A 14,829-nucleotide genomic window follows, 5' to 3' on the forward strand; every position below is an offset into this window, starting at 1 on the left:
TAAAAAAGTAAATAGCAAAGTTAAGCAGCTGTTTATGGAAGATCAGAGCTGGGGTTTAGGTCAGTGTGGTAGAACACTGCCCAGGGAGCACAGCACCCTGGTGTCTGTCTTCAGCTCTGGAGAAAAGATCCCTCCTGTAACTTCCAAGCATTTATATATATGGTTGGGAAGACATCAGCCTCAACTCTTGCCTCACTGGTACAATCGCTACAAGTGGATACACTTCCTTTCCTTACTAGCTGGTGGTCCCACTTTTAGGGTTTTGTGTATGTAGTGGAGAGGGAGGGGAAGAGAGGAAAGGCAGGAGATCAGAGGGTTTGGATACAATGAAGCTTGAAGCTTATATCACACCTTATTTTCTTCCCTAGCTTGTCTCATTTACACTACGTCTCTACCTGTAGCTGGCCTACCTTTGCCTCCCCAGTGCTGAGATTAAAGGCATTACCATGTCCGTCAAAAATCACCAATTTTATTTATTTCAACAATGGATACATAAATACACACATATCTTCCTATCAGTGTGGTATTATTTTAGAAATTTTAATTTATCTCCTCTATTTCTGTACATCATTTATCAGAAACAAAGGATACTTTTGTCTTGTTGAAGACAGGATTTCAGTGTGTAGGGAAAGCTAGTCTTTTTTTTTTTTTTAAAGATGTATTTATTTTATTTATATGAGTACACTGTAGCTGTCTTCAGATGCACCAGAAGAGGGCACCAGATTCTATTACAGATTGTTGTGAGCTACCATGTGGTTGCTGGGAACTGAACTCAGGACCTCTGGAAGAGCAGTCAGTGCTCTAACCACCGAGCCATCTCTCCAGTCGGGGAAAACTAATCTTGAACTCTGATCCTCCTGCCTTAGTGTGGAGTGCTTTGGTTACAGGCATGCACCACCATACTAAAGCTAATGTAGGACTGATTAAACTATGAAAATTCTTTAGGACTTAGCATCTAACAAGGAGAATGTAATTGAGACTATTTAATAGTAGCAATCATAGATTTCTTGGCTTTGGTTAAAATTCCCTTCTAAGCCAAGAGGCATATAACTAAGCTATATCATCTGGCTGCAATTAACAAGGTCATGGGCAACCAGGAATTAACAGTCAGATGTGCCAACGTAAGAATTCTCATCCTAGCAAAGTTTCCTGGGACAGGAGTCCAGTAAATAAGGAGGGTTCATTTCATCTGAAGGACACTCCTTTTGTCTTGAACATAAACGATCGATGCAGGCCATTACAGGATACTGGAAATTCACCCCCCCCAAAAAAAAAAACCCTAGAAAACCTAGAGAAAATGGATAAATCCTAAGACACACATGACATAGTAAAATTAAACCAAGACGACATAAACAACTTCAACACACACATCACAAGCAGCGCAATCCAAGCACTGAGGAACCCACAACAGACGCTGTCTGCCTTTGCCTTTCACCTGCTGAAGTAAACAGTGGCTGTCTGCCCAGTTAAAAATAAACAAGGGTCCACATGACAAACCCACAGACCACACAATTCTAAATGGGGAAAACGTTAAAGCGCTTCTCCTAAGTCAGGAATGAGACAACGGTGTTCCTTCTGCTTGAAATGTCAGTGAGATAATCAAGAGGAAGGAACAACTTGACCCTGTGAGGTCAAGCTTTCTTAGTCAAGCTAGTATAACCTGTGAGCAGGGACCCTCAACTGAGGAAATGCTCCTATTAGACAGACCTGCCGGCAAATCTTTGAAGCATTTTCTTCATTAATCATTAACGCAGGAGGGCCCATGCCAGCATGGGTGGTGCCACGTCTGGGCAGGCGTCCTGGGCTGCACAGGAAACGAAGCTGAAGACAGGTGGTGGAGGAGGAAGTGGAGGCAGCGTAGACCTTTAATCCCAGCACTCAGGACGCAGAGACAGGAGGATCTTTGTGAGTTGGATGCCAGCCTGGTCTACAGAGTGAGTTCCAGGACAGCCAAAACAAAACAAAAATTAAAGAAAAAAAAAAAAAACCCAAGCAAATAAAGAAAAGGAAAAAAAAAGGAATTAAAAAAAAGAAAGAAGGGAAAGTAGAGGAGAGAGAAGGGGAGGGGAGGGGAGAGGAGAGGGGAGGGGAGAGGAAGGGAGGAGAAGAGAAGGGAGGGGAGGGGAGCAGAGGGGAGGGAAGCTTAGCAGGCCATGAGTAGCAAGCCCAGTAGCACTACTCCATGGTTTCTGCTTCAGTTCTTGCCCTCCCTCAAAAACTATCTACAGTCTGTAAGGGGAGCCCTCCCTCAAAAACTATCTACAGTCTGTAAGGGGAAATAACCCTTTCCTCCCTACATCGCTTTGGCCATGGCATTTATCTCAGCAATGCAAAGCATACTAGGGTAGAAAGGACGTGAAGATTTGTCCCTATGACATAGGACTCTAAACACTCCTAGAGACCCTAGAGACTTTACGAGAAACCCCTCATACCCAACAAAACACTTTCAGCAAAGTAGCACGATATAAAATCAACGCATAGAAACCACTAGCCTTTCTATATACAAATAGTAGACTTGCCTAGACAGAGATCATAAGAGTCAAGCCCACCCCTAGCCGAAGAGCAGCTGCAGCCACTGGAAGAGGGAGACCTCATTTTTCTTCAGCGGTGTGGTCCACGGTAGGTTGCCCATGCTCCAGTGGATGGCACCCTCCACCCACGTACACACAGAAAGCACTAACTGGACTCCGTGTGTCAAAAAGAAGTCATGAAGGAGGGAAGGGATTAGGGGATATTGTCAGGGAGGAGTCAGAGCTGGAGAGTGGGCAGTGGAGATGCTCCGAACGCACTGTACTCATGTATGAAATGAATAAAGAATTAATAAACAGAACACCTAACTAGGGAGGTAAGGGAACTCTCTAATGAACACTGAAGAAATAAAAACGAGAAAACATTAAGCCCGTGCTTGTGGATTAGAAAAATTAATATCAAAAAAATGTTTGTATTACAGAGAACAATTTAAAGATTTAATGTGATCCCTATAATGTGATCAGAATTCCAGTGACATTGTTTACTAAAAAAAGCAATGGTGGATTTTTTTTTCTTTCCTTTTTTTTAGAGCTGGGGACCGAACCCAGCTCTGCCACTCACTGAGCTAAATCCCCAACCTCATGGTGGATGTTTTATATCTGTTCTAAAACTGAAACTGTACTGTGTACAGAACCACAGTAACAAAAATCAGCACGATACCAGCACCAGATCAGAAATGCGAGAGGACAGAGGAGCCATGCGTCTACAGCCATCTAGGTTTCAGCAAAGGTGGCGAGGACATACATCAGAATGAGAAGAAAGCCTCTTCAGCACACAGCAGGGAAAACTAGATACCCACACATATAGAAAAGTGAACTAGATCCGTACCTTTTAGTTGACACAGAAACAAATTCCAACAAATATAGCAAACTCCAAATGTGTCAATGACCTTAGAGTAAGACCTAAAACTCTCACACAGATGGAGGGAAACACTAACGTAGGTGGTTTAGGGTTTTACTGCTGGGAACAGACACCATGACTAAGGCAAGTCTTATAAGGACAACATTTAATTGAGCTTTAGAAGTTCGGTCCAGTATCATCAAGGTAGGAGCACGGCAGCATCCAGGCAGACATGGTGCAGGAGGAGCTGAGAGTTCTACATCTTCATCTGAATACTGCTAGTGGAAGACTGACTTCCAGGCAGCTAGGGTGAGGGTCTTCAAGCCCACACACACAGTAGCACATCTACTCCAACAAGGCCGCACCTCCTAATACTGCCACTCCCTGGGCCAAGCATATGTAAACTATCACAGTAGGTGTAAGCTGGAGCTTTGTGGAAAGGACTCCAATAGCATAGGAAACCATCCATTTTTAAAAATTATTTATTTTATGTGCATTGCTGTTTTGCCTGTATGTATGTCTGTGTGAGAGTGTTGGATCCTCTGGAACTGGAGCTGTGGACAGTTGGGAGCTGCCATGTGGGTGCTGGGAATCGAACCCAGGACCTCTGGAAGAACAGCCAGTGAGTGGTCTTAACTGCTGAGCCATCTCTCCAGCCCCTAGGAAGTCATTCTAATTTCTAACCTGTGACAAAGGTTCCGTGCAGAAAACAATCAGCAATAAAGAGATAACCTACAGAATGGGAGAAAGGGGCTGGGGACACAGCTTGATGGTTAGGAACATATACTGCTCTTGGAGGGGACCTGAGTTTGGTGCCCAGCACCTACACAGGGCGACTCATAGCCACCTCAAGCTCCAACTATAGAGGACCTGATGCCCTCCTTTGGAACGCTCAAGTGCCTATACGTACATACACACTGTAAACAAATATCGTGTGGTTGTTTTCTGTCAACTTGGCAGAACCTAGAGTCGCCTGGGAGGAAGTGACATCAATTGGGGAATTAGCTCCACACATTGGCCTGCGGCAATGTCTGTGGGGCACTTTCTCCATCAATATGATAGGATGCAGCCCAATGTGGGCCCTTGGCTGTCTAAGAAAGCAGGCTGAGCAAGCTAGGGGGAATAAGCCGGGAAAAACTCGCCCTATCAACCCAGAGATCCCTCTGCCTCAGACTCCCGAGTGCTGGAATTAAAGGCAGGTACCACCATGCCTCATTTAAAAAGAATGAGCAAATCTAGTTGTATATATAATTATACAACTAAAAACATATGTATCACCTATCTATGAAAGATTTTGAGTTCTTTATATAATGTTATATAGATAGATTATATAAGATGTAATCTAAGGCAGATGATTACATAAAGGAGTCACAATATTAAGCACCAACCCTCAGCCCCAAATCATTTAATCAGTGAGTGGGACAACAGAACCTGAATACACAGCTCTCGGAAGAGCAAACGCTAGTGGCCTGGAGCAGTTCACTGAACTAAACTGGGCACTGAGAAGTGTTCACATCCTTAGTCATCAGAGAAAGGCATATGGAATGGCTCCATAGCCCCAGTCAGAATGGCTATCAGGAAACTAAATATCAACAAATGCTCTTGAGTGTGGAGGGGAAATCTTTATGCGGTAGTGGCGGGAAGGTAAGCTGGCATAGTCTGCATGAAGGTTCAGAAGAAAACTGGAAACAGAGCTACGAGATGACCCAGCTACACTACTCCTGCAACAGCCTAATCAACACAGTACAGACAGACTCGGACATCACGGTAGTGCAGCTCTGTTCACGACAGCTAGGAAATGCAACCAGCCTAGATACCCATGGACAGATGAACCAGGAAAGGAACCGAACATATACACAGGGCAATTTTACTTAGCCATAAAGAAATCTCAATATTTACAGGAGATGGAGAGAAAAGGGAATCATCATGATACACAACATAAACCAGGCTCAGGAAAACCGCATTTTGGCTCCTTTGGTTTTTGTGTGGGTATGGATGTGTGTGTGTGGGGGGGGTACTAGAAAGGACACTCTGAGAGGGGCGCAAGAGACTTCCAGTGGTACAGAAGGTAACGAAGTTCATGGCCATGGAAGCAGAAGGGGGATGGCTTGGGAGAAAGGGATCAAAGGGGACACAGTAGAGAAGCGGAGCAGAGAGGAACAGAGGACACTGAGACATATGTCCTCACACTACTCTGTCCTCCAACTCACACAAACCAGGACACCCCAAAACCTGGAAAACAAAATACCAAACTGGAGGACAGAAAAACCGATGAGACTGAACATTGCATTCACGGCTTTATTCGATGCGTAATGGTTTCCTTGTAGAAAACATATGATTTCTATCAATCAGATAACATTCTAGTAAGAACAAACACATCTGCACACAGAGGCCTTGTGAGGCTGCGATCTTTGCACAACTAAACTTACGAACAGGTCTGAACAGCAGCACCTATCGCTCATTGTGGGCAGACTTCCCATTGTACAAACCAGTCTTTCACAGGAAGTGGCTCTGGGTTTCAGAGTAACGTTAGAACACATTTCCTGATCGCGGAGTAGACTTGCCTGCCTTCTGCCACATGTACTTGTAGCTGTGAGACATTTTGCATTTATAGGTATTCCTGTCTACCCCAGAGTTAATGCACACAGGGTCCTAATGAGCACAGGTTAATTCTAGTCTTGTCAAACTATAATTACTCACCCTTTCCCAGATTTTCCTATTTCTTGTCTCTTTACTTCCCCCTTCCCCCTTTGCTTCATCTCGATTTCTATAAAATACATCTGTAGCATTTCAAGGTCAAGCAGGTATTGACCTTTCTACAGCCTTCATCAAATACCTGGCTCTTAGCTTTTTCCTGAGTAATATAATAAAATACCTTTTTACAAGTTCTCGAGTTACTTTCTCTTTAGATTGCAGATTCCTATCTTGTGTTTCTGTGTTTCTCATAGGGCTGTGTAGGACATGTTAAGTGTCTTGGTTTTACGGATCATTCGTGTCTCAGTGTTTTCTAGAACCGCTCTTCCTTCTTTGTGGAAACGTGGCGTAGTCTCAGAACTCATCGACGGATGCTGTGTCCCAGCTGCAGGACAGCAGCTGCTCATCCTGAGGGAACTCAACCTCCACGTCATACACAAAACTGGGGTCATCCTTTCTCTTCTGATTTTTCTCGAAAAGCTCATCCATGATGCTCTTCCTTTTGGCGAGCTCCTTGTCGTCCAGTTTGTTCAGGTCTTCCTCGGGATCAATGGTTGTTTCCCGCTGGATCTGTTCCATTGTTTCTGCCAGGCTCTGCCCCTGTAGGGAACCTCGTAAAAAAACAAACAGCTTCTCCAGCTGCTTCAGGGACACCTGTTCCAGGTAACTCTTGTGCCGTGGGTTATTCTTTAATTGTTCAGCAGCTCTGGTGCAATCTGGGAGGGAGAAGAGTGTATTACAGCACACAGCACACCCATTACAAACTACTGCGTGGACAAACACAGACCGAACCCTGAGATCACTTGCTCCGAGGTAGACAACTGGCTAGAAGGGTTTATTAAATCAATTATGCTTTAGAACTGTTTTTTATAATCAATTGAGTTTTAACACTTCTCAGTTACACATGCTGTTACATGGCAGCCTTCCACATTAAAACATCCCACCTTACAGGGAAGTTCCTTCAGACAAGAGTAAACAATTCAAAGTAGCACAGGAAATCCCTAAAACTGACCAAATTCACTAGGTTCCTCCCTTCTGGAGGATAAACAAAGACAGCTAAGGGTCACTCTCAAAGGAGCTTAATTTACACACAAGACTCTAGAGACCTGCCAAACAGCCTAACAGAAACAAGAGGCACTCTCCACCCTCTGAGATGCCTGCAGGCTGAGCAGTGTTCCCAGCTTTGTGAGCTGTCACCTATGCTGGCATAGGCCTTGGTGATGCAGCTGTCTCTGAGTCATTTCTCCTCCTGTGAGTAACCCCTCTCCCATATTCCTGTAAGTGACCTCAGTAAAGCTTGTGGGTTCATTAAATTGAACTTCAATGGTATTCACACTTTGGTCATGGGTTCACTATCTGAGATAAACACACCTAACTATGTTGTTTCAACCTAGGAGAAGTTGGTCATACAGCACACATATGAAGAGTTGGAAGGACAGAATGTTTGAGGCTAGCCTGGACTATTTAACTAGGTCCTGCCTTCAAAGCAAAAATTACAACAGGGTGGGTATGGTGCTATAGGTTTATAATTGTTTCTCATCCCAGCATTAGGAGGCTGAAGCAGGAGGATACTCATGAGTTCTTGGCCATCCAAGGTGAAGCAGAGAGATCTTGTCTCAAAGAAATACCAAAAAATAACATAATTTTTAAAAAGAATTTCTTTATTTCGACTGTATATGCTGAGTGTTTGCCTGAATGTGTTAGTGTGTACCTTATGTGTGGTGCTGGCAGAGACCAGTAGAGGGCGCTAGATCTCCCGGAACTGGAGTTAGAAGATGGCTGGGAGCTGCAATGTGGGTGCTGGGAACTGAACCCAGGTCTTCTGAAAGAACAGCAAGCCCCCAAATAAAACATTTTAAATAAACAAACAAACAAACAAACTTAACTTTGGTGTGGAGAGAGAAGGATGAACTGTTTCTTTTATTTATTTATTTTTTACTTTGTAAACTTAAAATTACTTTGTAGAGTTGTTAAAAACTTTCAACTGAAGAAAATGTCTAAAGGTAAAAAATGGCATGATTTTTTATTTGTTTTAGACTATGTAGCCTCTGCTGGGTTAGAGCTCACTATGTAAGACCAGGTTTGATCTTAAACTCACAGAGATTCACCTGCCTTCTGAGTGCTGGGACTAAAGCTACCCCTCCTACCAAAAACAAAAGGGGGGGGGGCATGATCCTGGAGGCAGGAGCTGATGCAGAGGCCATGGGCTTACAGGCTTGCTCACCACCGCTTGCTCAGCCTATACTAAACAGGACCATCAGCCCAGAGTGGCCCCACCCTCAGTGGGCTGGGCCCTCCTACATCAGTAATCAATCAAGAAAACGGACCACAGGTCTGCTACAGATCAATCTGTTGGGGGCATTTTCTCACTTGGCATTCCCCCTTCCTAAATGATTCCAAGCTTGTGTCAGGTTGACCTAAAAATACCAACACAGAAACTGAAGTGGATGAATAAGTGATCTCACAATGATCACAGGCGGGTCTCTGACGATCTAAACCCAGGGTTGTTGAACTCTGAGGAGCCTGTCATTCCATCGCAAGGAACTGAAATATCCTCCCTCCCTCCCTCCCTCCCTCTTCCTTTCCCTCTCTCCCTTCTCTCCTTCCCTCTTTCTCTCCCTCCCCCTCCCCTTCCTTTTCCCTCTCAGTAGGACTGACCCAGGACCTTGCACACAGTAGGTCAGGGTTCCACCACTGACTTTCAACCCCTCCCCAACCCATCCCTTTTGTTTTCTGCTCTCATTTTGAGACAGGCTACCTCAAGTTGTCCAGATATTTTGCATTAGCAACTTTCCTGCTTGGGTTATAGGTGTGTGTCACCATACCTGATGATGTCGGGTTATTTTTATTAAACGACTTAAGAATATTTAAGACACAGCCACAGCAAAAACAGAGGCGTATGCCAGCAGCAAACCACTGAATTGAGAATAGGACCCCCGTTGAAGGAATCAGAGAAAGAACTGGAAGAGCTTGAAGGGGACCCCATATGTACAACAATGCCAACCAACCAGAGCTTCCAGGGACTAAGCCACTACCTAAAGACTATACATGGACTGACCCTGGACTCTGACCTCATAGGTAGCAATGAATATCCTAGTAAGAGCACCAGTGGAAGGGGAAGCCCTGGGTCCTGCTAAGACTGAAGCCCCAGTGAACTAGATTGTTGGGGGGAGGGTGACAAGGGGGGAGGATGGGGAGGGGAACACCCATAAAGAAGGGGAGGGGAGAGGGAGATGTTTGCCTGGAAACCGGGAAAGGGAATAACACTCGAAATGTATATAAGAAATACTCAAGTTAATAAAAAAAAAAAAAAAGAATATTTAAGACAGGAGGTAAGGGCTGAAGAGCTGGTTCAGTGGTTAGGGGTGCTTGCAGGGTTCCCAACTTCAGCAACGATTAGGCTTGCAACTCTAGCTGCAGGGAATCTGATGCCCTCTTCTGGTCTCTGTAGACACCAACTCACGTGGACACAGACACATGAATAAAATAAGCTGACAGCTAGGCAGGAAGCGAGATAAAACGAGGCGTACCTGAGAACTTCGAAAAGTTTCGGACAGGCATGATGCGCTGGCGGCTCTTTCCTTCAGCTTCATTCTCATAAATCAAGATCATGGCCGGAGGCTGGAACCTAACTCCACACTTCTTGGCAATGTATTTCATCGTCTCGTGTAACTCAGGGTAAACTGGAGATCTCATACGGATAGGACAGCTGTGCAACAATTTCCTAAGAGAGGTCAACCACATCGAGCTAGGTGTTGAATAAATCCTTCCCCATCTCCTCGGTGGATCTGGCTGTGGACTAGCCCCGTGATTGTATGCTCACAAAGTTCCAGACTTTGAGGGATACCCTGAAAGTTTAGTCTGGTCCAGGCTAGCCTCAGCTCGTTGGATCTCTGAGTAGGTAATGCCATTCTGTCTGGACCCCTTAGTGTGCTGCACTCATACCAGAGATTACACACAAACCTCCCAGGGGCCCAAGAACTGACCTGCTGGCCTTCGGAATCACTTTGATGTTTCAGTTAAAGGACTTCTGAGTCACCCTCTATGTATACGTTCTTTTAAACTTTTTCCTTTTTCGAGACAGTGTCTCGTGTAGCCCAGATTGGCTTTGAATTTGTTATGAAGTGGAGGATTACCATGAATTTCTGATCCTCCTGTCTCTGCTTCCCAGTGTTAGAATCACAGCATGTGCTATTAAACTTGGTTTATGGGCTGCTCAAGACGGAACCCAGGGATTTATGCAGAGTAGGCAAGCATTCTTTTAGCTATGCTACGTCCCCAGCACTTTCCGCTTTATAAACATTTTGTACTGAGAAGTCCACTAGACCAGATGTAATTGCCTTGTGCTTTCCAAATTCATCCAATTCATTCTTTCTTTCCTTTTCTTTTTTTTTTTTTTTTTTTCAAGATAGGGTTTCTCTGCCTATTCCTGGAACTCTGCAGACTAGGTTGGCCTGAACTCAGAGATCTGCCTGCCTCTGCTTCCTGAGTACTGGGATTAAAGGTGTGCACCACCACTGCCTACCCCCACCATTCTTTTATTCATCATTTTTACTTACCATGTATCCTCCCTGTTATTCTATTTGCTCTAGGAAGGCAGGAAGTGTGTCCATTTTCATTAAGCTCTTAGTACATGTCTGGAACATAATAAAGGTAATACTTGTTCAGTGCTGTGTATTAATACAAGCAAAGTTACTATATATTATCCTGGGGCATTGGGGCAGGAGTCAAATGCTGGTACACATTGTTATATAATATGAAGTACTGTTACAGGAATTGTTAGTTTGTGTTGAGGCTTCTCTAAGACCATGTAGGCCAACATTTTCACAGGTCCTTCTCTTAAACCTAGCAGCCTGGGGTGGAACTGTCAGCCCTTTACTCTTAATAGCCAGACTCTGGTTCCTTCCTTCCTTCCTTCCTTCCTTCCTTCCTTCCTTCCTTCCTTCCTTCCTTCCTTCCTTCCTGTTTCTCTGAGGATACTACAGAAGCATAGCTGAAGACAGTCATCAGGAGCACTCCACCAGTCTGCACAGGTCTCAGAAAGCCCAGGCTGAGCGGAAGCCTCAATGAGCATTAGGCAGAGGGGCACTCATCATGTTGGCTCCGCGGCAGGTCTGTGATGCATGAAGGGATGTGTTGTGATTGCTGCAAATATTCTGGCCTCTGTCCACCTGGCAGCTCACTTCTGAAGTCACCTGGATACACCCTCATTGTGCTGCTCCCAGCGTTACATGCTATAACATTAGGCTCATTTGAAAGGCTCTGCGAGTGGCCTTTTCCCTCCTGCCTTTGACTGTTAGTATTAGCAGATCAGACTGAGCTATCGGCACAAGGAAGACAAGGTTAGAACTGGCACACTGGTAGCAGCTTCCAACTAGTAACAGTTGAAGCCCCAGGAAGGCTTCCAGAGAGGAAGCAAATAACTGAAGTGGAAACACTGGAGTAGAGGCAGAGGAAGCTATGAGAACTAGGTGCTGAAGAGTTTCAGGAGGCTTCCTGGCCTTAAGCGGTAATACTAGTCATTGTAGGAATGAAGTGTCTGTTGTTATTAAAATTTTGTTGTTGTTAAATATCGGCCTGTACCCATCCAGATAGAGCACACCAAACCAATACGGTTCCACAAGGAGAGATTTAATGAAGAATGAGACTAGGGGAAGGGGCAAGAGAAAGAAAAGAAAAGAGAAGGAAGGCAAAGGAAGTCTGCTTTTTATTTGGAATGTGATGTAACTATTCCCAGGTCGAGGTGGGAATTGAGCCAAAAGGTCTTCTGGGAATGTATGGCTGTTGCCATAGCAACAGTGACCAACTGTTGCAGCTGTTGGAGGTAAAGGCAATTCCTGATACCAACAGTGTCTTAACAGTCAAGGCCCCCCTCCAGGATCTGTAAGTCCAGCAGATGACTGCTGCTCTCACTCACAGCCGCTGGGCGCTGAGCATTACAGTGGCTGGCAAATGCTTGCCAAATGAATGCCAACAGCATCCAACCTGAGCACCCAGAGCCATGCGTCACTAGCTTCTAAATCAGGAGCCCTAAGTCCCGACCTCTCAGTGTTTGGAATTGCAATCATCTAGTCTGCTAGTCCAGGCCTTGGACACTCAAGGGCCTGGGAACTTCTCCTACTGATTTCTATCCAGTTAGAGCAACATGACCCCAGCCAGCTGACAGGTGACAACCGAAATATCAATCACAGTTAAAATGGCGGATCTGAACAGGCATAGTGTCTGAGTTCTGAAATCCCAGAACGCAGAAGGCCAAAACAGCAGGACTGCCCTGAGTTCCAGGACAGCTGTTTGAGAACTCTGTTTGTTCCCTTACGTCTCAAGAAAAAAAAGGGGGTAGGGGTGGTGTGTAGATAATCAGCCTCTCCATATGCAAAACAGTAATGTGTATGTGGCCTTTACTACAGCTCATTTGTCTGACTATGGTACTTTTCCAGGTATAAGAAACGCAGATATTTTCAGATTAATACTTTCTGCTCTCTCTTTCCTTCTCTACCCTCAGTGGCAAAGTAGTACACTCAATTTTAAGAATGACTTAGATTCTTACACTTGCATAGTGGCTATGGTTTGCAAATGTTGAAACTGAATTGATGTCATACAGGTGAAGGCAGGTACAAGATAGAACGAGGCCTGTCATTGGACGAGAAGGAAGGATGGGCGGGAGAAAAGTTTTAGAGAGAGGAGGAGACTGGAGGAGGCAGGAGAAGCAGCAGAGAGAACATGGAGGCTGATGTTAAGATTCCTCTCTGCACATTTACAGGTTGTTATGAATAATCTTTTTTTTTTAAAAAGATTTATTTATTTATTTCATGTATGTGAGTACACTGTAGCTGTCTTCAGACACACCAGAAGAGGGCATCAGATCTCCATTACAGACGGTTGTGAGCCACCATGTGGTTGCTGGGAATTGAACTCAGGACCTCTGGAAGAGCAGTCAGTGCTCTTAACCTGTGAGCCATCTCTCTAGCCCCCTGTTATGAATATTCTTAAGGGATGGATGTGTACAGGGCTTTTTGTATGTCTAGGTGAGCAAATTATATATTATCAATTGTATCGGAGGTTATTGTGTTGTGTGTTCTTTCATGTTTTAAGTTCAAGAGTATATGTGGTGACTGGAGACGTGTATTTCTGGCATGGTGGCAACCTGCCTTGGGAACTAGATGGGTAGAGAGACTGTTGTCAGGCTCAGAGAGAAGCCATCAGCAGTGTGATATGGGATTGAGCAAAGCGGGTGAGAGGAAGATATCTACAAGATATCTTGGGGCACTAAGGTGCTGGACCTAGTGTGGGATAAAATAAGGCATTTTTAATAATTTTACAGCAACAGAGGTAAGGTAGCATAAGGTAATAATATCTTTATAAACTTAGTTCTGGTAGGAGGACAAGTCTAGGTGCACTGTTTAAGAAACTAACATTATGGGGTTGGGGATTTAGCTCAGTGGTAGAGCAAGGCCCTGGGTTCTGTCCCCAGCTCCGAAAAAAAAAAAAAGAAACTAACATTATATTAGTTCGTTATAGAAAAATAGGGGAAAATGGGAAAGAGAAAATGAATATTCATCTAGCTTCTTTTTTTCTAGCTATATATATGTGTACATACATATATGCATAAATATAAAAACTACGGTTTAGTTTTATATCACACATATGGTTTCCTTATTAAAATGAAAATTTTACGGTTGCTAGGTAGACTTATCATATAGGGTCATCATCTGTATTTTCACCCCTAGTGATAGATATGAGATTTTTACTCAGGTTAGTCATAATAAAGAGCTCCTTTTCATATTGCTGTGGTTTGCCTTTGATCTGAGTCAATGACCACTCACTATTCCCAGATCACCTCACTAAAGTGTGATGTTAGTAAACTTTCTAGAACCTTCTAGACACTCTCTGGTCTACAAACACAAGCAAATGGCCACATTTGTGAATAGAGTCGATTATAATGTTAAGGTCTTGACTATGGAGTTTTCTTTTTAATTTATTGTTGTTGTTGGTATTTCAAGACAGGATTTCTCTGTGTAGCTCTGGCTGTCCTGTCATGGTCTCACTCTATAGACCAGGCTGGCCTCAAACGCGGAGATCTGACTGCCTCTGCTTCTCCAGTGCTAAGATTACCCGGCTTTTTGTTTGTTTGTTTCGTCCATATTTCTTAATAGCCTGTTTGTAGTGTTATATTACACTATCTTCCTACTTTTGAGAACTCCGAGCCTTCTGATCTGTAGTATAGCACTCTCTAAGCCTGCTAACACATTCCGCAGTCGGGAGGAATGACATCATATTTAACTAATGTACTTTTATCTAATATACTTTTTCTACCAGGGATCAAGTACTGTGCTCCCTAGAGCACCTAAGGGGATACAGAGTTTCCGATTCATGCGCTTACCAATGCAAGGAGACCCTTCCTACCCTCCGCGGCCCTTCTTACCCTTGAAGACGTACAGGACGTGAAAATCTGAACAGCAGTGAGGGGATGGTTTCCATCCTATCGCCTTGCACAGAGGAGCACTTAGATCGACTTTGAGGCGAGGTGGAGCCTGACCCTGCAGGAAGCGGCGACAGCCATAGCCTACAGGAGTAACCATGGGGTGAATTCAGCGGCAGGGGGCCCGGCCCGCACGCATCCGGTTGAGGACAGGAAGCGGGGCTGAGCGCGGCGAATGCGGTCCTAAAGCAGCTCGCCGGGTCCAGGGCCCGCCAGGGCGCCCCAAAGATCGTTCTCTAGGCAACAGCGGGGCGCGCGAACTGCGCTTGCGCAGCCTCTCGCCCCGC

At 44.7% G+C, this 14,829-nt stretch overlaps 1 protein-coding gene across 3 annotated transcripts; it reads right to left on the bottom strand.

Annotated features, from left to right (window-relative positions):
* Positions 1–5,653: 5,653 nt before the first annotated feature.
* On the bottom strand, positions 5,654–14,804 carry Cep19 (centrosomal protein 19). Of its 3 annotated transcripts, none has more exons than XM_087575404.1 (4): positions 14,486–14,804; positions 10,623–10,700; positions 9,594–9,772; positions 5,654–6,779 (listed from the first exon to the last, which is right to left on the bottom strand). In XM_087575404.1, exons 3-4 carry the CDS (start codon positions 9,757–9,759, stop codon positions 6,418–6,420), a joined length of 528 nt encoding a protein of 175 aa, XP_087431530.1. In that variant the 5' UTR covers positions 9,760–9,772; positions 10,623–10,700; positions 14,486–14,804; the 3' UTR covers positions 5,654–6,417.
* Positions 14,805–14,829: the final 25 nt, after the last annotated feature.

Source organism: Rattus norvegicus, chromosome 11 (genome assembly GCF_021556685.1).
Source record: "Rattus norvegicus strain SHRSP/BbbUtx chromosome 11, alternate assembly SHRSP_T2T, whole genome shotgun sequence".
Lineage (NCBI taxonomy): Eukaryota > Metazoa > Chordata > Mammalia > Rodentia > Muridae > Rattus > Rattus norvegicus.

Coding starts and splice junctions, on each gene's coding strand:
- Cep19 (XM_087575404.1), bottom strand. CDS start 9,759: ATGAGATCTCCAGTTTACCCTGAGTTACACGAGACGATGAAATACATT. Junction 6,780..9,593: donor AAACTTTTCGAAGTTCTCAG/GTACGCCTCGTT, acceptor TCTCCCTCCCAG/ATTGCACCAGAGCTGCTGAA.